The sequence below is a fragment of the Trichosurus vulpecula genome, chromosome 3 (genome assembly GCF_011100635.1).
Source record: "Trichosurus vulpecula isolate mTriVul1 chromosome 3, mTriVul1.pri, whole genome shotgun sequence".
NCBI classification, from domain to species: Eukaryota; Metazoa; Chordata; class Mammalia; order Diprotodontia; family Phalangeridae; genus Trichosurus; species Trichosurus vulpecula.
In genome coordinates, this window is record NC_050575.1 from 40,684,528 (window position 1) to 40,708,542 (window position 24,015).

Below are 24,015 nucleotides of genomic sequence, written 5' to 3' on the forward strand. Positions count from 1 at the left end.
GTGTACTTCTAGTGATCTATTATTCAAATTACATAAAGCAGTGAACAAATTGCCCTTCCAATGTTGATATGAATTATTAGAACTTCACTTTCTTAATTGTTCTTTTAACAGTCCATTCATTCTATCAATCCAGATGCTTGTGGATAATATGGAATATGATATATCCATTCTGTATTGTTCAATACACAATATCTCTTCATCTTATTACCTTTGAAATGTGACCCACTGTCACTTTGAATCTGCATTGGGGTTCCGTAATATAGACTTATGATATCTAGAGTTTTACAGGTGTTTTTCTGGGTTGCATTCTTTTAAGGACAAGCCACTAGTACAACTGAATAAGTGTCAACACAAGTACACATAAATTTGCATCCTTTATCTTGGAGTAGTGGTCCAATATAATCTTATTTGCCAAATCTGGGCTGGAACTTTTCCCCTTGCTATTTCCCCAGTTACCACCTGAGGAACAGTTCATTCCTTTTCCAATTGACATATATGACATTCCTCTGCTACTTGCTTTAACATTGAATAAGAGATACTAATACCTTGATCTCGTGCCCACCAATGTAAAAGGTAAAAGTATCAGATTCTTCTCCACTTCTTTTACATTTTCTCCCTGTATCAAAATATCATCTGTGTAGTGAATAAGCTGTACACCAGGTGACTTCGGTTCCTCCAAATGTTCAGCTACAATCCTATGACAAATAGTTGGGCTATGCAGATATCCTCGTGGCAATCGAGTAAAAGTATATTGTCGGCCCTGCCACATGAAAGCAAACTGGTCCCATTGTTTAGTGTCTGTTGGGATCGTAAAGAAAGCATTGGCCAAATCAATAACTGTGTTCCAAGTCCCATCATGTTTCTAGATCCTTTCTATCAAGGTAACAGTATCTGGAACAGCAGCATACAAGGGTGGAGTCACTTTATTCAATTGTCTGTAATCCACTCTCATTCACTATGTTCCATCTCACTTTCTTGCTGGCCATACAGGATTATTCCATCAAGTAGTTGTAGGGACTAACACTCCTGCTTCAACATATTCCTTTGTAGTACTGGCAATTTCATCTTGCCCACCTGGCACATGATCCTGCTTCAAAGTAATTAACTTTAGAAGGTTCAGGTAAAGTGATTAGGTCCATTTTTATTTTTCCCACTAAAACTATTAATTCCTATCTTCCTTCCTGCAAGTTGATATGTCCCTTCAGGCAAATTCAGAGTCATACCTTTCAATATATCCAATGGTGTATTCAGGAATGGGTACAATAACCACAGTATATTCTTTCTTAGGCAATTGTCCAATTTTCATCATCAGTTTCACTTGTTTGGCTGATATTTCAGCCCCTCCTAGTCCTGTGATGGTAACAGGAGTTCCATGCTTATATTTGTCAGTGTTTCCATATATCAGGCTGGCCTCTGCCCCAGTGTCTATCAATTCCCTGGTTACAGTATTTGATCCATTCTTCCAATATATAGTCAGATGAATATGGGGTCTGTAATCCTGTCTGTGGGTTTCTTTAATCTGAGCTGGGGCTCAGCCTATTCCCTAGTCTCTTTAAAGGTATGACTCACTTGGATGCAAGGGTTCAAGATCTGTAGGATTTGTAGGAGCAGTTCTTCTCTAATCTGTCTGCTATTAAGCCCCTTATCTCAGTATATTTTGTATAGTTCATTAGTTGGAATACTATCTATTCTTCTAAAATCTACCCCTGCTTTCAATAGAGCAGTAAACATTTCTTTCATTGTCATTCTATTTCTTGTATGTTGAATCCGTTGGCTATATACCTTTCTTTCCTGAGGAAACTTACCTCTTCCCCAGTCTCCTAAGTCACTTAACTGTGAAATCTCATCCAGCACTTCTGAAAGAGGGTTCCCTACTTCTTCAATTAACAAAGCCAGAATTACATGTTTGTAAGTGGCGGGGTGCTGTTTTAACTATCAGATTCCTATGAGAGACTCCCAAAGGAGTTTCATGATAAACTTAGGCATTCCCTATCATAATAGCAGTCTCCATTATCTCCTCCTTTAACTTTCTCATACAATCCCTAATTGAATACCAGGTTCTATCTACAGCAGGCCACATGGTATCAGCAGGATGCTGGCTTTTACAGTTTGCTAAAGCCAAAGCCAACAAATTGGTTGTTTGGTTACCTCCTTGCAAATTATAATCCCTAAAAACTTGCTGTATAAAAGAATTCTTATGAATCTCATACAATCCACAGTATCTACAGACGCTCCTGCAGCCCCTTCCTTCATCAGTAATTCTCACCATCCAAGATATTAACAATTCTCCCGTGCTCTGGGTGAACCTACTCAACATATCTGTGATTTCTTCCTGGGTAAAATCTTCCAACATCTCCATGAACACAGTACTGTTATCTTGCGTTTCTTGCCTCCGTAGCTGTATGGGGTGCACTTCTGGCTGAGAAGTCTGGTATGATACTGTAACATTCTGTGGCTCAGGCATAGCATCATACCACAAAGTATCATCAGCTTCTGACGTTGTATCCTTCTGTCTAGATTCTCTCCCCATGTTACCATGGTAACCAGACTGCCTGCTAGGCTTGACCTGGGCTGAACTGAGGTGCACTCTCGACCTTCTTGGCTTTCTCTGACTTCTAGCTGAATTTACAGAAAGTTAGTAGATTCTGGAACAATCTGTTGTTCTACTACCTGAGATTCTCCATCTTGCTGTGGCATAGAAAAAGTATTCTCATTTGAGTTAGCAAGCATTTCAGTAACTATCTGAGTTCAATCTCATAATAGTCTGTGCCCCGCTTTCCTAAATAATACGATAGGCCATGAGTGAAATCCAACCTCCTCTAGAGATCGCTGTTGGCACTTCTGTTCCCAGCTCAACAGTAACTTCTCTGAGACATCATTCCAAATCTCTAGGTTCTCCCCTCTGTAGCTTCAGTTTCCAGTCCTCGCACAAACTAGTACCTTTGGATCATTCCCTTACTAAGGAGCGATAAGTTACATCCTCCCATCCTGGGATAGCCATTTCTTCCTCTAAAGTCCTTCTATCTGTAAATAAAGATCATATACCTTGTGACCCTGTTCTTGATGCCAAATATATCAGTAGGGCAATAATAACAATGTAGATGATAACTGTCAAATGCTTATGTGGTTCTGTATCGCAAAGTATAGAAGGTAGAAGAGGTAAACCATTTGTTCAGACACCAGAGAACCAGATCCCACAAGCCATCTACCCAATCTCTCAGAGCAGTAAAGCATTCAGTACATAATATCACAACATGGAGCCTGGCCATCCTAAAACCTCTCCGACCTCCTACTGTGGTCTTCCCAAAAACAAACTCATGGTACAGCTAAGTCAGTCTGTTCAGCTCTAACTATCACAATGGCCATTAGCAGCCATAAGAGCTCTTTCTTTTTGTCTCTCAGCACTTCCTGTGACATAACTTCCTTTTCCTGTCAGGAAGCTCCTCCCACCACATGTGACTTAGTCTTCCTGTGATACAAGCAGGTCACACGGCCTATTAATAGGTGGGAAAGATCTTCAAATCTAAATTGCCACTACACCTGTCCAACTGAAAGTTTGGCTAAAGGAGGCAAATAGGCTAGGTGATATATAAATTCATTTTGTTTTATTACCTTAAAGCTAGCAGACACATGATCATGGAATCAGAAGCAAACTTCTGATTGACTCACAGAGGAATAATAAGGTTTGAATATACTTTAGAACAAACCCAACTCCATATCATAAGAAAGGAAGTTTCCTAGTTGAATGAGTAGTAAATAAAATAAGACAAGGCAGTTGACAAGGCAGTGTCACTTAGAGATTCCAGTACCAGAAATTGACAATGTTTCTGATCTGGTTTCAGTAACTAATAGAATAACACCTAGGTTCCTCAATCACTTGTACCAACACCCAATTATTCTTAAAACATTTTGAAACACATAAGGACCTTATTCCATACAGACATATATCTAGTGTCAGGCAGATAACTGGGCCAAATATCCATTTACTAAGTTGTTCAGAATATAAAAAGGAATATTATCTTAGACTGAATAGCTCAAGTCGTAAACGTGTACTTTATTACAGTAGCTAAAACGTATCCGAGTCTTAGACCATGGGATAATGATTCAACATTGTGTTTGTACCTTTGTTTCACAAACCTCTTTTGCCTTTGTCTCATTATTCCCATATCATTCAGAAAGAATGTTCTATTCTAGGGATTTAATCTTTCTCATGACTATGCAGGTGTAGTAATTTACCCATTTGTTTGGAATATGGGACGACTACACATTCAGATTCAAAACAGCAAGATTTCACATAGTTGCATTGAGCATCACATCTTTTAGTGAGCACTTGCTTCAATTACAGAAATTTTGCCATAAAAACAAAAAGCAAAGACATGATTAGATAAAACATTACAGTTTTCCAACCACGCAGTATCAATTCCGTTTCATGGCCAGACTCAGAACTAGTCAGGTGATAAACATTCCTTTTCACAGGAACACAGTAGGGAAACTGAGCCAGAAGGATCCCATCCTAGGCTGAAGCTAGGATTGACCTCTCAGCTTTTCCAGATATAGACCTCCACCTGTAACAGTCACATTCTCTCTGGGTAGTTTGTGCCATTTCTCTCAGATGGTGGATTATTGACTGTTGATTATGGATGGATTTTTATAATCCATCAGACAACTCAAAATACAATTTGTTGTAATCCCAAGAGCTTTTAGTCAGATGGGAAGTTTGACTAATCAAAAATGTTACCAGGACTTACATCTCAAATTGAAACTGGTCCTCATGCAAAAGCCACTAGAGATCATTTCTGTATACTTGTAAATTCTCAGGAAGCCAAGTTCCTTGTTTAGCAACTGCATAACCCAAACAAGCTCTTTGACAAGCTTATAAAATTAAGGAGGATGGGGCTGCCTTATCCACCTCATATACCCTTAGAGCTGCTATGGGCTGTGTTTTTGACTAGCCCTGAGGACTGCTCTGAATGGGCAGAACCCTCCTTCCCCCCCCCCCCACAAGCACGCACGCACGCAGCTGTTGTGGGGGTGAAAGACCAACACAAGCCCAGCAACAAGAATGCTGCCAAAGCCCAGGTTCTTTTGATCTGCTTTACTAAGGAAAGCAACGTTAAGGGGTTAACAAGCTTACTTTAATTCAGCATACAAATACCATTCACTTAGTTCAGGGGAAAAAGCCAGCAACCTGAACTTCAGAGCAAATACAAACAAATTACAAACATCAACAGACAGACCAAATACAATTCGTAGTTGGCAACATCTAAGTTCAGCCTGGGAGCTCATAACAAGGGCTGGCCCAGAGTCACGAGCGCCACCATGGCTGTGGGTAAGAGCTCCAAAAATGAGAAAGCCAACCCCTGGTTTTATATCTTTTTCAGGTCAAGGGTCAGTCACAAATGGGACTCACCCACGTGATCCAAAATCGTCACAAAGATGCGACTTAAACCCACGTGGTCTAAAAGCCTCTGATGTCCCAAACATGCCACTCATACCCATGTAAACTAGGCCTTCCCCTGAGGCAAGGAGGTCACCCAGGACTCCCAATCTAATCAAGGAAACAAAGGCCAAACTCTTCAAGGGCACTTGGTTGAACTGATTGCTAAGAGCCCATTTTGTTTGCCAACACACACACACACACACACACACACACAGTGTAATCAATTACCAGCTTTAGGTTTTAGCATTAAAACATAACCAGCAATCTTAGAATTTTCATAAGCCATAGCCAAATTCTTTAACTGTAACACAAATAATAAACTTCAGGTGACATCAATTTCACTTCCAGATCATATAAAATTATTGATAGAAGGATGGGCTCTCTTATCAGGTGCAGATGCTGACTGGCAGACTTCTTTACCTTGACCCATCCCCTTTCATTCTCTCTCCTTGGCTGTGGCTGTGTGCTGAACCTGGATGAGATGTCCAGGCTTTAGCTGCTGCCCCTTCCCCTCCTTCCTTTTGCCAGGTGGGGGAAGGTGAATTTGTAGGTGGGGGAAAGGGTGAAACTCTTTTCTTCATCTGATCTGGGATGAGAGCAGTGAATAGAAAACCTCTAGGGCTGTTTGCAGTCATACTGATATCCTCTTGACTCAAGGGAAGGGAGTGGGAGAAGGGAGTGATGAGATTATAAGGAGGTTGTTTCAAAACTCCTTAATGATAAATCACAGTACCTCCAGAATTTGCTGAGACCTTTTTAGCTGTGCAAAATTTTCATGGCCTGATCAGAGCCAGGACTACAGGAAGAAGAATCTCAAGTTTTTCTTTGCTAACTGAGGGGCAACTATCACGGAAGTCTTGCTGAGTCCAACTTCGAGGATCTGGTGGCCAGGAGGCCAGAAGAGAAGGGGGATCCTGCAGTCATGGGCATGAGGACAGGGCATCTTGGGGTATAGAGGGAAGGAAGTACTTGCAGTTTTCCCAATTCCCTAGTGATGAGAGAATTGAGAGAATTGGTCTTACCTTCCAGATAGGACTTTGGAATGTCTGCCCAGGACCTCCTGGACTGAGAGCCTGAGAGTGTCAGGCCCAGTGTGAGATAGCCTTGTAACTGTCTGCTCTGGGGACCAGAGAGGTCAGGCCCAAAAAGCACCTCCAAACCTTCCTAGGTGCTTGGAGAGTGACCCCAATTGCAGGGTGAGAAAGGGGTAGGGAGAGAGGGGAGGTTCACATACCTTCCAGTCTTGGCTGGAGAAGGGCTGAAGTTCGTTGTCTGTTTTACCTTTGAGATCTGTCAGACTAGAAAATGCATATCCCATGGGGCAGGGGGGAGAAATGGATAGGGAGAGAGGGGAGGCTTACACCTAGGCAGTTTTCCCAGGTGCAAAGGCCTGCCTCCCACAGGGGAGGGGAACAACCCAGGGCACAGAAACCCTGAAATCAGGGTGCAGGGACCCTTGAAGAAAACCAGGCTCAGTGGCCCACTTGTCTGCCTTTCCTAACATTCCACAGGGGAGGGGAAGGAACAACATAGGTTCTTTAAGTTTTAGAGTCCAATTTCTTACTAAGCTTGTCTTGTTTAGAAATCCCCTTCACAAATTGCTTTTCTAGACTACATTGAGGTCAGGAACACTAGGTGCATTTTCTTAAGATCCCCTCCCCCCTGCATTTCTTCCACTGCCATAATAGGCATCCTAGTAGACTGGTTCTGTCCCATCCTTAACAGTCTCCTAGTATCCACTCACTGATCGTACAGAAGGGAAAGAAAAAAATGTGGCTGACCCAGCATAAGGGCATCCTCTTATAGGAGGGTCATCAGTCCAACTGACTGCCCAGGGGTCAGTGGAGCTTCAGACGCCGCTGACAGTGTCTGGGCACTCCAGGGGTCTCGCTGCTAGGGAGACAGTGGGAGCAGAAAAGGTCTGGGGAAGAGAACAAAGAAAAGGGCACTTAACTGTTATCCCAGTGGTTAGGAGAACATCATTGGAGTCCAGTTGGTGTTTGGAGTCACCAGTTTTGGCACCAAAATGTTGGGGTTTAGAGTTGGGAGCGCTGGTTCAGGTGTGAAAGAATTCACTTAGACGATTTTCCCCTAACCAGTGGGGAGTTTTATTGTCACAAAAGCAGTACAGGTCTCCTAGCAACAAAGCTAAGTGAGACTCTGATATTTGGGGGAGTTATGCTTACATAGAGGTTCCAGAATGATAATGTAGTTTTAGAGATTTTTATGGAGGTTCAAGATTAAAGACAGGACAGGATGAAGGAAACAAAAGAAACTCTTTATGGTTCAAGGATTTAAGGACAGTGCAGGAGGATACAGGTTAAAAATTAAAGGACAGGGAACACAGGATAGGGGACACAAAAACAATTCTTTTGGTACAGGTTCAAGATAAGGGGGAAAAGACTTTAGGGCACCTTCAGGTTATAGAGTAAACTAGGAGCTTCACAAAGTACTGAAAAAGCAATTTCTTAACCCTGAGGGCACTGTTTATATCCTCATAAATTTGTGATAGGAATGATATTTCCTTAAGGCACTGCCTCCTAGGCTGAGCTAGCTTTTCCCAAAGCCTTAGTCCATTCTGGTTAGGCTACTTCATTTCTTTATGAGATAGTGAAACTTCAAGAATATAATTAGCTCTGGGTACTAGCTCAGGTCCTTGATTTGGTTTCTCATTCATTTGAATGACAAAAAGCTACATAGAGCTCTGGCTCCCTCTCTGAACTTGAACTGGGAAGTTTGTGCTCTGCTGAATCAGGAGGCGTGTCCTCACTGAATATCCTTGTTAAATGTCCTTCCTCTGTGATGGTTAAGTAACCTTCCTTTTGTTGACTCTCAAAGGACTATGAGTGTCTCATGTCATGCCAGTATCACACCTATCAGTATCAGAAACTATCAGGAGGCTGGCCTGAGTCAGACCTATGATAACATTTAATTATAAATTAAATATTTTGCTTCCCAGAAATAATAAAAATTATTTGTCACTAGTGTGTGTTTTGACCTATTATTCCAGTGTTACAGTTGAGGTTCCAGTGGACATTGCTGTCAGAATGGGAGTTCAGTATGTTAAGAAAAATTACCTTCCTCCATTCTCGTTCTGTTTTCTCAAGTAGCAATCTTTCACTGGAGTGCTTCAACTCAAACTATGATCCCAGATATCACCAGGTAGGTGTAATATAGGGAAAATATTTAAATATTGTCACTCAGCTGCCCAAAGAGTTTGATTGACTTAGAATCATGAAATGTTAGATCTCGAAGGATTCCTTAGAACAGGGGTGGGGAACCTGCAGCTAGAGGACTGCATGTGGTCCTCTCTCCTCAAATGTGGGCCCTTTGACAGAATCCAAACTTCACAGAATAAATTCCCTTAATAAAAGGATTTTTTCTGTCAAAAACCAAGGTTTTATGAAGTTTGGATCCAGTCAGAGGTTTGCACTTGAGGATCTAGAGGGCCACATGTGGCCTCGAGGCTGCAGGTTCCCCACCCCTGCCTTAGAGTCCTTGTAATTTCTGCCCTTTCATATTTTATAGATGAAGAAACTGTTTAGAGAAGGGTTAAAGAATTTTCCCTATTCAGACTTTATAAGTTAAAGTTACCTAACTACAAGTCGATTAGGAACTAAATTTGTGCCTCTTGATTCCCATTGCAGTGTTCTTGATTCCCCTTTGCTCTGTTCTGTGCTTTTATGTCAGTAAATAAATAACTGTTTTTCTTCATACACATGATTCTTACCAACAAATATGCAAAGTTAATTAAAAAAACTCCCACTTTCACTGTGTCCAAAAAAATTTATCTACAGCCTTAGTCTGTCTGTGTCAGGAAAATGCTGTGTAGCATGCTTTGTTACTGGGTATGAGCTATTTTTTGATAAAGCCATGCTGACTCTTTGTAGTCACTGCTTGTAGTCACTTGCCAACCATCCCTTTAATGACCCTCTTCTAGAATCTTCCCAGGAATCAAAGTCAGACTTGCCATCTCATAATATGCAGACTCTGTTCTCTTCAGTTTTTTGAAAATCAGGACATTTGTCTTTCTCTGTGATCTTTCCAATATCACTGACAGTAGTTGAACAGTTACAAATGCTAGTACCTTTGTGTACTGATGATTCAGACTCCTCAATGAAAAGGTCATTCTTTGCAGTGTCCCTTTTCTCTGAACCCTTTGAAATCTGCTTTCCCAAAATCCTAAGGTACATGACAGACTATGCCTAGAATTCTTTCTGTGTCTATCATAGTCTACAGGGTGGAGCAGTCACTGGACTCCCAATCTTCTTATCATTTCCACCAAAATAACTTGTTTCTCCTTATTCTCTTGAATTAAACTTTCCCTTGTTTCCTCCACCTTTTGAAGGAAGAAGTTACTACTAAGGTAAGGTAAGAAGCTGGCATTCTGTAGATCTAGAGCTCCTGCAGTTATCTGAAGAATTGAAGCCCTATTCTATATCCTACTTCTGTCCTCACCTGCTAATGTTTCACCTCATCTAGCACTTCTTTCTGTCTATGTAGTCTGTAGTAAACTTCAGAGACAAAATCACCTCTATTTATCCCTCCTTTGGCGTTCACCCAAATATTCTCCATCATACTCTCTCATTTGGTTCCTGAATTCCTTCACATGAGTGTAACTTCTGACTATGCAGTGCTACTCTCTCCCTCCTTTTACTTGTTCTCTTTATTTCGAATAAGGTACACCCAACTAGATCCATAGTCTTTAGTTTCATTTTTCCAAATTGCAGTGATATGTTAGGTCAGATTTTTTCACTTTGTATTAATACTTCAGATTTATCTTCTTTATTGCCTAAATTTTGGTCGTGTTTTTGGCCATGGGTTTTAGTATTATCTTCTTTCTTGGATTTTGTATTCTGTAAATTTATGGGTGTCAGCTACTATTCTCCTTCCTTCTTTGTAGCTAGTCTCCATGGCATCTAACTTGGGATAAATGTGTGTGTGCGTGTGCACACACACGCACACACACACACACACACAGTCTTTCTCTGTTTCCCTTCTTTTTTAGATTAAAAGTCATTTTGATTAGATTTTCAAGACATCTGTTTTATCGTCCTTAAGTGTATTCCATCTCTGGTCAGGCACCTGTCAGTTCTTTGTTGTATGCTGTCAGCCAGAAATCCATATCTTGTTCTTAGATACCACCATCTTAGTTTGCCATTCACTTCACCAATCAATTGATTTTTTTTTCTTCATCTCTTGCCTTCACTGGGCAGCTGTGAGGAAAACACAACCTTGGCCTATGGTCTTCCCTTTCTTGTCCCAAGAGTCTTTTCACTTTCTTCTCTAGGATCAACCTTGATATTCTTCATCTAGTTTTATCATCTGAGAACCAAGCTCACTGACAAAAAGCATATAAAAGGATTAAGGAGGATAAAGGAAAATTAGGAAGTAGAACCTGATGAAGGATAAGAAGAAGGTAATTGGCAAGACAAGACAAAGAAAGAACAATTTTAGGATGAAGCCAATTAATTTTCCCACTCAGACTCTTTTCTGCTTTCTCCACAAATCCACAGCCACAACACTACCCATTCTTTCTTCCTTGCATCTTTCTCCCATACATTTCACCAATCTCCCCCATCTTCCAGTTCCCTTTATCAATTGCCTTCACCCTCCTATTGTTCACTTACATTATTTTGTCTTGCTGGCTACTTTCTCCTCCTTCTTGAGTCCATTTGTTCAGGCTATACTCCCTAATCTTTCTTTATCATCCTTAATCCTTTTATATCCTCTTTAATTGTCAATGATCCTGCTCCTCTTTTAACCCAGATATAGAAACCAAATGTATCTGTTTCTAGGCCTGAAGATTATTCTGCAGATTTTCTCAAATTTCTCCTCACATTCAAATTCTAACCTACTTCACTACTTCAAACCTGTCTCAAAATTACTAACATACTTTCCTTTTTATTTGTCTTCAATTTTTCCCTCTAGTTCCATCTCCCACAGAAGTAGAAATAGAAATCCTTTTCTCAGCTAACTACCTCACTTTCTTACCCAGACTCCTAGAAAATAGTCCATCCATACTTGCTGCCTCTACTTTTCCACCAACTCACCTCTGAACTCCTCACAGTCTGGCTTCTTAGCCAACCTACAATTCCACTGAAACTGTTTTTTCCAAGTTTACAAAAGCTAAATCAAATGACCTTTTCCTCAGTCCCCAATCTTCTTGACCTCTCTCAAAATTTTTGACAACCTTTGTCATCATGAGTTCTTTGGAATTGTCATGGGTCATTGTATTGATTAGAGTAATTAAATCTTTCACAATTGATCATTGTTACAGTTTTGCTGTTTCTGTGTACAGTGTTCTCCTGGTTCTGCTCACTTCACTTTTCACACATTCATATCAGTCTTCCTAGATTTTTCTGAAACCATCCTCCTTCATCATTTCTCATAGCACAATAATATTCTGTCACAATCATACCACAACTTGTTCAGCCATTCCCTAGTTCCCTCAATTTCCAATGCTTTGCCACCACAGAAAAAGCTACTGCAAGTATTTTTGTACATAGAAGTCCTTTTCCTTTTTCTTTGATCTCTTTGGGATACAAACCTAGTGTGGTATTGCTGGGTCGAAGGGTGTGCACAATTTTATAGCCTTTTGGGCAGAGTTCCAAATTGTTTTCTGGAATGGTTGGACCAGTTCATTTCTCCACTAATGAGGTATCAGGTGCTGCTTCCTTTAGGAAGTTTTTCCTGATCCCTCTAATTTGTTCATTCTCCCTCCTTCAAATTATGCTGTACTCAGGTAAGTAAACTTAAATTGTTTCTTCCAGAAGAATGTTAGTTCCTTGAGGACAAGAACTCTTGTTTTCTCACGCAAAGGAGACTTAACCACAATTGTTTTTTTTTAATTAAAATGTCTATTGAATTAAATTAACAAATATGCTTTTCTTTTTCAATTTTTTTATTTTAGAGGGCAGCTGCTGGTTTGGCTTCTAGAGAAGAAAACAAAAATGACACTTCTGATAGAACAGAAAAAACTGCAGAGCCAGAACAGTCCCATTCTAATACAAGTACCCTTACAGAGCGAGAACCAAGTTCATCTAGTCTCTGTAGTATTGATGAAGAGCATCTTACAGACATTGAAATAGTACGAAAAGTCTTTTCTTCTAAAAGAAGCCATGTTAATTTTGTCACAGAGATCTTTCGACAGGTAAATGTATCTTGTTCTTTCTAATTTTGAGAGCATACGCTTTGACTGATATTTAAAATATTCACTAATTTTTAGCTATTAAAGTCAGTTTATGGATTATTCTTTGAATTGGTTTGTTTTTTAAATTTTTTTTTCAGTTCTTTAAAAGTATACTTCATCAAATAAAAGGTTATATATATGCTTCAAATATTTACCTATAATATTTATTTTTTCAGGTACATTTTGTTGTAATTTTTCATTTATTTTCTTAATTAAAAAAAAAACCTTCCTTTTCTGCTTCATTAAAAATATTTCTACTTTAGGTTTTAGACTCTACCAAAACCCACTATTTGCTTAACAAGTTAAAGCAATGCCTTATTATCTGATGCTGGAAGGTAATTGAGGTTACAGGTTACAAAAAAAATTCCAGTTGATTGAGTATTAATATTTCGGATAATGGTCTTGTTATTTCTTTTGTCATCTCCTGTTCTTTGCTCTGCAAGAAGATCTACCAGTTCTTTCCCGGATGGATAATTTAATTGTGCCTAGTGACTTGAACTCATAAGTGCAGGTAGTTGTTCTGGTACTGTTTCCTGCTTGGCTTGATTATCAACTCCCTTTAGCCATTTTTGTTTCATTACTTTTAGCTTAAAAAGCATTCTTCTTTGTAGAAAATACAGAAACAAAATAAGAGATTGAGGAATTCCACATTTTCTCCATCATCCATGACCATTTCTCTGATCATCCTCTTTACCCCATCATAACTTTGAAATCTTCTTTTTGTTCTTCTTCTTTCCTTTCTTTAAGAGCCTCAACTTGTTCTGAGCATTATTGCTCTGACATAGAGCTCGTCTAGGACCATGCCTCACTTTCGTATTCATTCTCTGTTTCATGTCCTTGCTTCCATCTTTCATGTGTCTTTTAAAATCAAAGATGTTTGGTAAGTTCCCTCTGTCTATTCATTGATCTCTCCACATAACCCCTCCTTTAATCCTAAGAGTTGCTTCTCATTGTGTCTTCACAATTTCTTATGAAGTCCTCAGACCTTCTTTACCTATTCTTCTGTAGAATTTTGTTCCCTGAGATTATAGAATCACAGAGTTTCAAAGTAGAAAGGAACTTGAACAGCCATCCAGTCCACATGATAGTTAAGAAAGAATGTTCACTGGAATATGCTCCCAAAGTGAACACCTGCCCTTTTCTTAAAGCTCTTCTAAGACTGAGGCAGAAGGGAAGACAGGGCAGGTCAGTCCAATTTTAAACAGCTCTCATTGTTGGGCAGTTTTCCTTACATCAATTCGAAATCTTGCCTCTTTACAACTTTCATTATTGTCTCCTAGTTCTGCCCCTCCAGAGCCAAATAAAACAAGTCAAACTCCTTTTTCTACACTGTGGCTTTTCAGATACTTAGTGACATTTGTTATGTCACAGAATCATAGAATTTTGTAATTGGATACGGTCCTTAATAGAAATCTGATGCAGCTAGTAGCTGAAAAAAAAACAGTCCTACTATCATAGATCAATAAGTGGTCATGCATCTTTTTTTTGAAGGTCTCTGGAGAGGCAGTCCACTACTCTATGCACCTCCCTTTCACACAACCTTCCCCCCCAATACCTTCTGTTCCACTTGTGCATAGCTCTGATCGCTAACTTTTTCTTGATATCGAGTCTAAATTTGCATCATGAAAATTCTACCCCTTACTATTAGTTCTATACTTTAGGTTCAGAAAGAATAAGTTTAACCACTCTTTAACATCACAGCCCTTCACATACCTGAAGACAAGAATTATGTTCTCCCTGAACTTTCTCATCTCCAGACTAAATACCCCTGCCTCTCTACCCCTTCCTTCTACTAATCCTTATATCATTCAATCAGCACACATTTGTTAAGTGTCTACTCTATGCCTAGCAGTGTGCTAATCTCTGAATTGAACACATTCAAAGTTTTACCAGCAGTGTGCCAGTGTAGTTGTGCCCACTTAACCTCTTGTAATTGTTATTTTGTGATATTTGACAATCTGACAGGATGTCATCTGTCATCTTTTGTAATTAAGAGTTTTTATGCAAATTTCTCTTATTTATAATCTATAGTATTTTAAAAGGTCACTCATAACTTACTATTTATTGTAATATTGTATTATTTGTTATCTTACTAGCTTTTAGATCATTTAAAAATTTTTTTTATCAACAAAAATTTTTCCCTTCCTCCACCTCAGCCCTCCCCCCAAAACAAAAAGAAAACGAAAACCTCTTTAACAAACATGTATAGTCAAGCAAAACAAATTTCTGTTTTGTCCATACCCAAAGAAATACACATATCTCATTTGCATATTGAGTCCTTTACTTCTTTAATCAAGAGATAGTTATCAAGTTTCATTAGTTCTTTAGAATCATTGTTGGTTATTATACTGATCAGAATTCCTAATTTTTTTATTTTTGGAGGAGGGAAGGCAGGGCAATTGGGGTTCAATGACTTGCCCAAGGTCCCACAGCTAGTACATGTGTCAGGTGTTTAAGGCTGGAGTTGAAACTCAGGTCCTCCTGACTCCAGGGCTGGTGCTCTACTCACTGTACCACCTAGCTGCTCCCAGAATTCCTAATTCTTTCAAAGTTTTTTGTCCTCATAATATTGGTATCGTTGTATGAGTTTTTCTGCTGGTGCTGTTCACTTCACTCTCCATCATTTCATATAAGTCTTTGCAGGTTTTCTTTGAAACCTATCTCCCTCATCATTTCTTATAGCACTGTGGTATTCTATCACCTTTATCTACATTAACTTGTTTAGCTATTCCCCAGTTTATGGGTATCCTCTCGGATTCCCATTCTTTGCCACCTTAAAAAAGCTATAATTATTTTTATGTGGCCTTAGAATTTGTTTTGCTTAGGACTGATTCATCCCTTGATCTACTTTCTCTCTAATTCCCCTTCTCCCCTTTCCTTCCTATTTTTCTGTTGAGTAAAATTTATTTCTCTACCCTGGGGGGGAGAGAGAGAGAGAGAGAGAGAGAGAGAGAGAGAGAGAGAGAGAGAGTGTGTGTGTGTGTGTGTACACGCGCATGTGCATGCACTCCTTTTACCAGTTCAGTTGAAGTGTTAGCTGCTTCCTCCCATTTTGTCCCCTTGTTTGTTTAATTGTTTACTTCTTCACAGAGGCATTTAAGGTGGCTAATTTGGCAGTAGGCCTCAAGTCAGGAAAATCTGAGTTCAAATGCTACCTCAGACACTCAGCTAGCTGTAGCCTGGGAAAGTCACTTAAACCTCTGTTTGCCTTAATCCATCTGAGAAGGAAACTGCAAACCACTTCATTATTTTTGCCAAGAAAACCCTGTGGACAGTATTGGTGTCCTGTGGTCCACAGAGTCAACTATTTCTGCATAATGATTATGTGACATAAGTTTCCCTAACTTTCCTTTCTTTACATTTTCCCCATCCCCAGTGTATTTCTCTTCTACTTTCTTGTTCAGTCATTTTTCAGTATCAAACTCTTCATGACCCCGTTTGTGGTTTTCTTGGCAAAGGTATATTAGTAGTTTGCCATTTCCTTCTCCAGCTCATTTTGCTGATGAAGAAACTGAGGGAACCAAGATTAGATGATTTGCCCAAGGTCACACAGCTAGTAATTGTCTGAGGCCAGATTTGAACGCAATAAGATGACTCTTCCTGACTGCAGGACCAGCACTCTATCCACTGTACCACCCAGCTGCCCCTGTTCTCTTTCTATAGATCTCTTAAGCTCATCAAGATATAACAACCATTCTTGGGCCTTGGCTAGTTATAGGTTCCCTCTAGGATCCCTGATGATGATAGAGTTCAGATGGGATACATGTATCATCTACCTATTTTTGAATGTAAGCAGTTTATCCTTATTTAGTCTCTTATCATTGTTATCATTGTTCTTGTATATTTACCTTTTTATATTTCTCTTCATTCCTGTGTTTGGACTTCAAAGTTCCTATTATAGCTCTGGTGCTTTTATCACGAATATTTGGAAGTTCTCTTATTTCATTAAAGGTCTGTTTTATCCCCTGGAACATTTTACTTAGTTTTGCTGGGTTTTTTGTGACTAAGTCTGTTTCCTTTGCCTTTTGGAGTATTGTATTCTAAGCTCTTTAGTCCTTTACAGTGGTGGCTGCTAAATCATCTGAGATTCTTACTGTGCCTCTTTGATGCTTAAATTTTTTTTTTCTGGGCAGTCATAGTGTTATTTCTTTGACCTGGAAGCTCTGGATTTTTGCTGTAATGTTCCCAGTAGTTTTCAGTTTGGAATTTCTTTCAGGAGGCGACCGGTGATATTCTCTCTCTATTCACTTTGCCCTCTGGTTCTAAGAGATCTGAGCAGTTTTCTTTGAAGATTTCTTGAAATAGAATAGCTAGGCTTTTTTTGGTCACGGCATTCAGATGGTACAATGATTCTTTTTAAAAAATCTATTTATATTTTTTCATTAAATATTTCCCAATTACATGTAAAAATTTTTAGTATTTTTTAAAATTTTAAGTTCCAAATTCTCTCCCTCTCTCCAGTTCCTCTCCCACCCCCTGAAGGCAAGCAATATGATATCAGTTATACATATCAAATCTTGCAAAACATTTCCGTATTAGCTGTGTTGCAAAAGAAAACACACCAAAAAACCCCTCAAAAATAAAGTTAAAAATGTTTCAATCTGCACTCAAGAGTTCATCAGTTCTCTATCTGGAGGTGGATAGCATTTTTCATCATGGATCCTTTGGTGTTGTGTTGGATCATTGTAGCCCAAGTGTTCATAGTTGATCACCAATACAGTATTGCTGTCACTGTGTCCAATATTGTGGTTCTGCTCACTTCACTTTCATAGAAGTCTTCCAAAATGTTTTTGAAACTACCCTGCTCATCAGTTCACATAGCACGACAGTATTCCTTCATAATCATGTGCCACAACTTGTTCAGCCATTCCCTTAATCTATGGGCATCCCATCAATTTCAAGATCTTTGCCACACAAAAAGAGCTGCTATAAATATTTTCATGCAAATAAGTCCTTTTCCTTTTTCTTTGATTTCTTTGGGATACAGACTTAGTAATGGTATTGCTGGGTGGAAAGGTATACACAATTTTATAGCTCTTTGGGTTTAGTTCCAAATTGTTGTCCAGAGTGGTTGGACTAATTCCCAGCTCTACCAACAGTACATTTGTGTCCCATATTTTTTTTTTTTGCAATCTCTCCAGCATTTGTCTTTTTCCTTTTCTGTCATGTTAGCCAGTCTGATGGTTGTGAGATGTTTTCTCTGAGTTGCTTTAATTTGCATTTCTCTGATCATTAGTGATTTGTAGCATTTTTTCATGTGACTACTGATAGCTTTGATTTCTTCTTCTGAAAACTGCCTGTTCATATCTTTGACCATTTATCATTGGGGAATGGCTTGTATAGTAGAGTGATTCTTAATTTTTTTCTCCTTAATCTGTTTTCCAGGTCAGTTATTTTTGCTATGAGATAACCTGATATATTTTTTTTTTTATTTTGTTTTAGTATGTCTTGTTGTAATGGAGTCATTAGCTTCTATTTGGTTCATTCAGAATTTTTGGGGAGTTTGCTGCTTGGGCAAAGTTTGTTTGTTTTTGTTTTTTTTAACCTCTTTTACCATGCTATTAATTCCCTTTCCAGTTCTTTCTTCCTTAACTCACTTTCTTTCCAGTTTTTTCCTCAAGTATTCTTGTTTCATTGATAAAAACATTTCTTAACTCTTTAAAATTCCTGCTTTCATCTCTTCCATGGAATTCTAGTTGTACTTTTGACAAAGTTTTTTTTTTCCTTTTCTCTTTTAGGCTTTGCTTATAGATGCTTTTGGAAAAATTTTCTTCTTCTAGATTTGTGTCTTGAGCTTCTTTCTCACCATGATAGCTTTTTATGTTGTGATTTGTTTGTTTGTTTGCTTGCTCATTTTTGAAGATGACTTCTTGACTGGTCTTGATTTTGGGGCTGGTCTCTGTGAACTTCTGGAGAGAAGGTCCAGTCTGGTTTTGTTGCTCTTTCCTTGGAATGTTGAGTATTGTATCGTTCTAAGCTCTCAGAAACAGCTCAGGCTGGGGATATGCAATATTGCGGTGGTCCCAAAATGGTCTGATCCAGGGCAGAGTTTAATTGCCTCTCCCTTCCTTTTCTGTGCTCTGCAAATTACTGGTGTAGGTTTTCAGTTGCCACTGAACTCAGCTGCTGTAAACTAGGTGGGAAGCTCTGCTGGTGCAGAGTGACAGAGTTATATGCTTCCCTTATATCTGTGATTCCTCCCCTGGTTATTTCTCTTCAGGCTTCACTCATAATTCACTTGTAAATCTGTCTTGTCCTGTATTATTTTTCTTTGTGAGTTCATTTATGGCTTGTATAGTTTTTTTTTGATATTAAGTTATTAAATTTTCTTTCTTGATTAATTAATCTGGGTATTTTATATTTTAGTAAATCTCATTTAAAGTGTCAGGCTTATTGGTATATAATTAGGTAAGATAGTTTCTGATAATTTCCTTTAATTCTTAATTTGTTTTTAATCTTTATTAATTTGTGATCCTGGTAATTTTTCTTCTTTATTTTTTTAAACCAGACTAATTGTTTATCTGTTTTTTTACTTCGCTTCCCCTTTCCCAATAGTTTTTTTTTATTTATTAATTTAATGGTTTTTAGGTTTACTTTCAGTTTTGTTAATCTTTTCCTTAGTTTTCAGAGTTTCTGTTTTGGCAAGTGTTTATGGTTTTTTGATTTGTTGCCTTTCTATTTTTGTTGCTATTGTTGCATACTCAGTTAATTGATTTGTTCATTTGTTGATGAAAGTGTTTAAAATGACAAAATTTTTCCTAAAGATGACTTTGGCTGCATCTCTCAAATTTTGTTATATTGGTTCTTTGTTGTGGTTTTCTCTGATGAATTGATCTGTTTCAATGATTTATTCTTTGAATTCTTTAGGATTAAGTTTAGTCTCTCATTTTTAACCTTTTCTTCAAAAAGCCCTTATTGAACATAATTTTTATTGCATTATGATGAGTACATGATATGTTTAATATTTATGCTTATGTGTATTTGTGAGGTTTTTAATGCCTTAACAAGGGTAGGGAACCTGCGTGGCCTTCTAGGTCCTCTAGTGCTGCCTTTTGACTGAGTCCAAGTTTTACAGAACAAATCCTTGTATTAAGGGGATTTGTTCTGTGAAGTTGGATTTAGTCAGAGGGCTGCACTTGAGGACCTAGAGGGCCATATATGCCCTCAAGGCTGCAGGTTCCCCACCCCTATCACATGTTCATGGTTTGTAAAATTTCCATGCATAGCTAAAATTATACACATAGTTGAGAAATATGTATATTCCTTTCTTCTCTCATTCAGTAGTCATCACAGATCTATGATATTTAACACCTCTAAAATTCGGTTGATGTCTTTACATTCTTTCTCATTATCTTTTAGTTTGAGATGGAATTTGAACATGGGATTTTTTGATTTAAAGTTGAATCATCTAACCACTGTGCCAGATTTTCTCATTCATGGATGTATCAGTAAGACAGTAATAACAATGTAGATGGTGATTGTCAGAATGCCTATGTGGTTCTGTATCTCAAAGTATATGAGACTCTCCACATAGAAGGTAGAAGAGGTAATCCATTTATTCAGACACCAGAGAACCATGTCCCACAGGCCATTTATCCAATCTATCAGAGCAGTAAAACATTCAGTACATAATATCACAACATGGAGCCTTGCCATTCCCCTCCAACCCCATGCTGGGGTCTTCCCCAAAACAAACTCACAGTATTGCCAAGTCAACCTATTCAGCTCTAACTGTCATGACGGCGGCCATTAGCAGCCATAACAGCTCTCTCTCTCTCTGCATTTCCTGTGACACAACTTCCTTTTCCTGTCAGGAAGCTACTCCCACCACATTAGCCCATCTGTGATGCAAGCAGTCACATGGCCCATCAATGGGTGGGAAAGAGCTTCAAATCTAAATTGCTACATGATTTATTATGCTTCATCTATTTCTTTTTTTTTTTTTGTCCAGGTAGTTTGATCTATACCCCACTAGCAAAATCCCTTCCATTTCTATTTCAGTTGAACTTCACCCAAATGCTGTATGCCATTCTTTTCCCCTGTAGTGCATGGAAGTTCAGATGAAAAGTTTGGTGACATTTTCACATAGAGATTTAACAAACTATATTGCTATTCGCAAGGGAAAGAAGAAAATTACTACTACCAAGGATGTTCTCAAATGTGTGGCTACCTTGTCTTCATTGGACTATACATAAGGAAGCATCCATGCTCAAAGGCCCTGAGACCCTCTTTATATATTTATATTTTATTCATTATACATTTTATTTATGTACTTTATATATAATTTTAGACAAAGAGCCAGTATGATACAATGGGAGACAATCCTGTTATCTTTATAACCAGTTAAATGATGATTTTTTCTTAGGAATCTGGGATCATGCCAGTCAAACTGTGTTTCACTGCCTCATTACCCTTATTTTTCTTAAATCCTCCTGCATAAGTATATGTTCTTCACATACAGTGATGTGTCTAATGTTCCCGCTTGAATAAAGTTGTTCCCTTCCCGAGCCATATTTCCATCATAGGTATTATCCTATCCAGTGTTAATGACACTCATGAAATCAAATTTGCCATTTTATATTATTATCTCAAATTCATCCTGCTTTTTAGCCATGCCTTGTACATTTTTCTTTAGTTATCCGAGATCTTTGAATTTATTGCTTGCTCCTTTTTTTTCCCCTTGTTTTTGTCTTCTATGAAATTCTCTATTTCTCTAATACTGTTTTATTTCTGTGGTGCAGCTTTATTCTACAGCATTTAACTTGATGGTTATTCCTAGGCAGCTTTTCCGTTTCACTATCCTTTTAATTTTAAGCCTCTCTGTTTAGATTTTCAAGTTTCTTGTGTAAAACCTTTTTAATTTTAGGTAACCACAATTGTTTATTTTACCTTTTGTGACCCTTTTGATCATGAACTCTTCTCTAGTTATAGATCTGACTGGTAATTTCTTCCTTGCTCTTCTAATTTGTTTATGTTTGGGTCACATACCCATTTGGAGTTTTTCTTGGTGTATGATATGTGATGTTGGTCTAAACCTAGTTTCCACCAGACTACTTTCCAACTTTCTCAGGTTTTTGTTAGATAGTGAGTTCTTGTCCTGGTAAGCTCAGATCTTTTGTATACCTAATCAGTTTACCTGATAGACCTCTCCATTTCATAAACCAGTACCAAATTGTTTTAATGATTATGGCTTTGTTTATAGTTTAAAATCTGGTACTGTTGAGTCTTCTTCCTTCTCACCTCCCGACCTCCATTCTTTTCCCCTTGAACTTCTGGACTTTTTGTTCCTCCATGATGTATGTGTAAAAATCTATTTGCCTCGCCTGAGAAAGTCCTGCAGTTTTGTAAAGGGGTAAGGAGAGATGGGCATCTGACTGCTCCTTCAAGGTTGACTTAGGCACATATAGAGCAAGCCTTGCAAACCTACCTAATTGTTTCTAACAATTTAGGTCCATTAAAGAGGGGCCTCACCAGATTGTAAAGTGCATGCTTTCCTAGATGTGTAGCCTGGTGGAGCCCAAAAAGGGAGTTTCGCATGCCAGATCCTGTTAATGCTAATTGACTGGAGGGTGACTTATACCAACCAGAAGGGGAGAGTTCATATCCATTCCCTCTGTTGTTGTTCCTGAGTAGTATATTGAGGAGTGAAACTGGGAGTAACCTGAGGTATCAGGGGCATCATCAAGGCTGATTCCTGAGTAGTGACTTAAGCAGCCTTGTCTGCCAGTCAGTTTCCCATAGCCTGTTCAGATTCCCCTTTCCTGGTGGCCTTTACAATATATGACTGCCATCTCTTTGGGAGAGTATACTGCTTGGAGGAGGTGCAGAATTTTGGCCCCATGTTTAACAGGGGAGTTATTTGTGGTCAAGAATCCCTGCTTTTTCCAGATAGCATCATGGGCACGTAAAGGCCTATTTGGAATCTGTAAAGATTTTTACCATTTTGTTTTTCCCTAGTTCCAAAGTTCTGGTTAGCACTATCAGATCATCCTTTTGTACAGAAGTTCTAGATGGAAGAGACTTAGATGCTATAATGGCCAATGATTATTGCATAACTGGCTGTCCTCATCCTTCCTTCCACAAAATTAGAACCATCAGTATACCATTTCTCATCAGGATTATCAAATCCTGATCCTTTAGATCAGGACTGCTAGAATATACAGAATCAAGGTTCTCGTTGCAATTGTGGGTGAGGCTCTCAGAGCCACTGGCATCAGGAAGCAAAGTGGCTGGATTCAAGGAGAATCATACATACATACCTGGGGAGTCAAGTATTTAGCAGACATGTTTGATATTTAGTGAGATGGCCACTTGCCAGCGACTGGTGTCCTTTGGTTTCTAAAATGCCCTGGATCTGATGAGGAGTCAGAACTTCCAGTGGTTGGCCAAGGGTAAGTTTGGAGGCTTCAGTAATAAGGAGAGCAGAGTCTGCAAAAGCTTGGAGGCAGGAAGGCCAACCAGCCACAATATAGTCAAGCTGCCTGGAAAAATAGGCCATGGGCCTTTAGTCAGGTCCCAGGATTTAAGTAAGGACTCCCAAGGCCTGTTTCCACCTCTCATCCACATAAAGAGCAAAAGGTTTTTCCAGATTAGGTAATGCTAGAGCAGGGGCAAAGGTTTATTTGGACTTAAGGGTAATGAAGGCCTATGTCTCTTCAGGTCCTCATTCTAAGGAAAAGGTGTCGAGATTCTGTGTGGCAGCATACAGAGGTTTGGCAGTGACCCCAAAGTTAAGAATACAGATTTTGCAGAATCCAGCCATACCAGAAAATTATATAACTATTTCTTTGTGGCTGGTTCAGGGTAAGACAAAATGACTTGCTTTATTTCTGACGTTAAAGACAGAGAGTTTGGAGTTAAAGTATGACCCAAATATTTTAAGGACTGACAGGCAATGTGGGCTTTGGGTAAAGAGACCCTGTATCCATGAGAACAGAAAATTAGGAGTCTATATGGCTGCCATAAAAGTGGCCTCTCGAGTGGGACTACAAATGAAGATGGCATCACCATATTGAACAGAGCTGCTGTTAGATAATTCAAGGTCCTTTAAATGTCTACCCAGAGTTTGTCCAAATAAGTGAGGGCTATCCCTAAAACCCTGTGGGAGGACAGTCCATGTTAACTGGTGTAACATCAGTTCCCAGGAAGATACCCATTTAAAGGCAGAAATAAACTGGGACTCTCAGTGAAGGGGAATACCCAAAAGAAGCAACTTTGAGGTCTACAGTAGTAAACCTGCAGGTGTCCCCTGGAATCTGAGTCAGAATAGTACATGGATTAGGCACAATAAGGCAAATGTGGACCACTGCATCATTGACAGACTTTAGGTCTGGAACCAACCGATATTCCCCATTTGATTTACTTACAGAAAGTATAGGAGTCT

General features: G+C 38.9%; 1 protein-coding gene across 6 annotated transcripts in view; it reads left to right on the forward strand.

The window, feature by feature from the left end:
• Window positions 1–24,015, forward strand: part of RALGAPA1 (Ral GTPase activating protein catalytic subunit alpha 1) — a 339,477-nt gene that overhangs the window by 45,992 nt on the left and 269,470 nt on the right. For all 6 annotated transcript variants that reach the window (XM_036751008.1, XM_036751009.1, XM_036751011.1 and 3 more), the window contains exon 10: window positions 12,354–12,593. In XM_036751008.1, coding sequence (XP_036606903.1) covers window positions 12,354–12,593 — 240 coding nt within the window. The remainder of the gene's footprint in view (window positions 1–12,353; window positions 12,594–24,015) is intronic.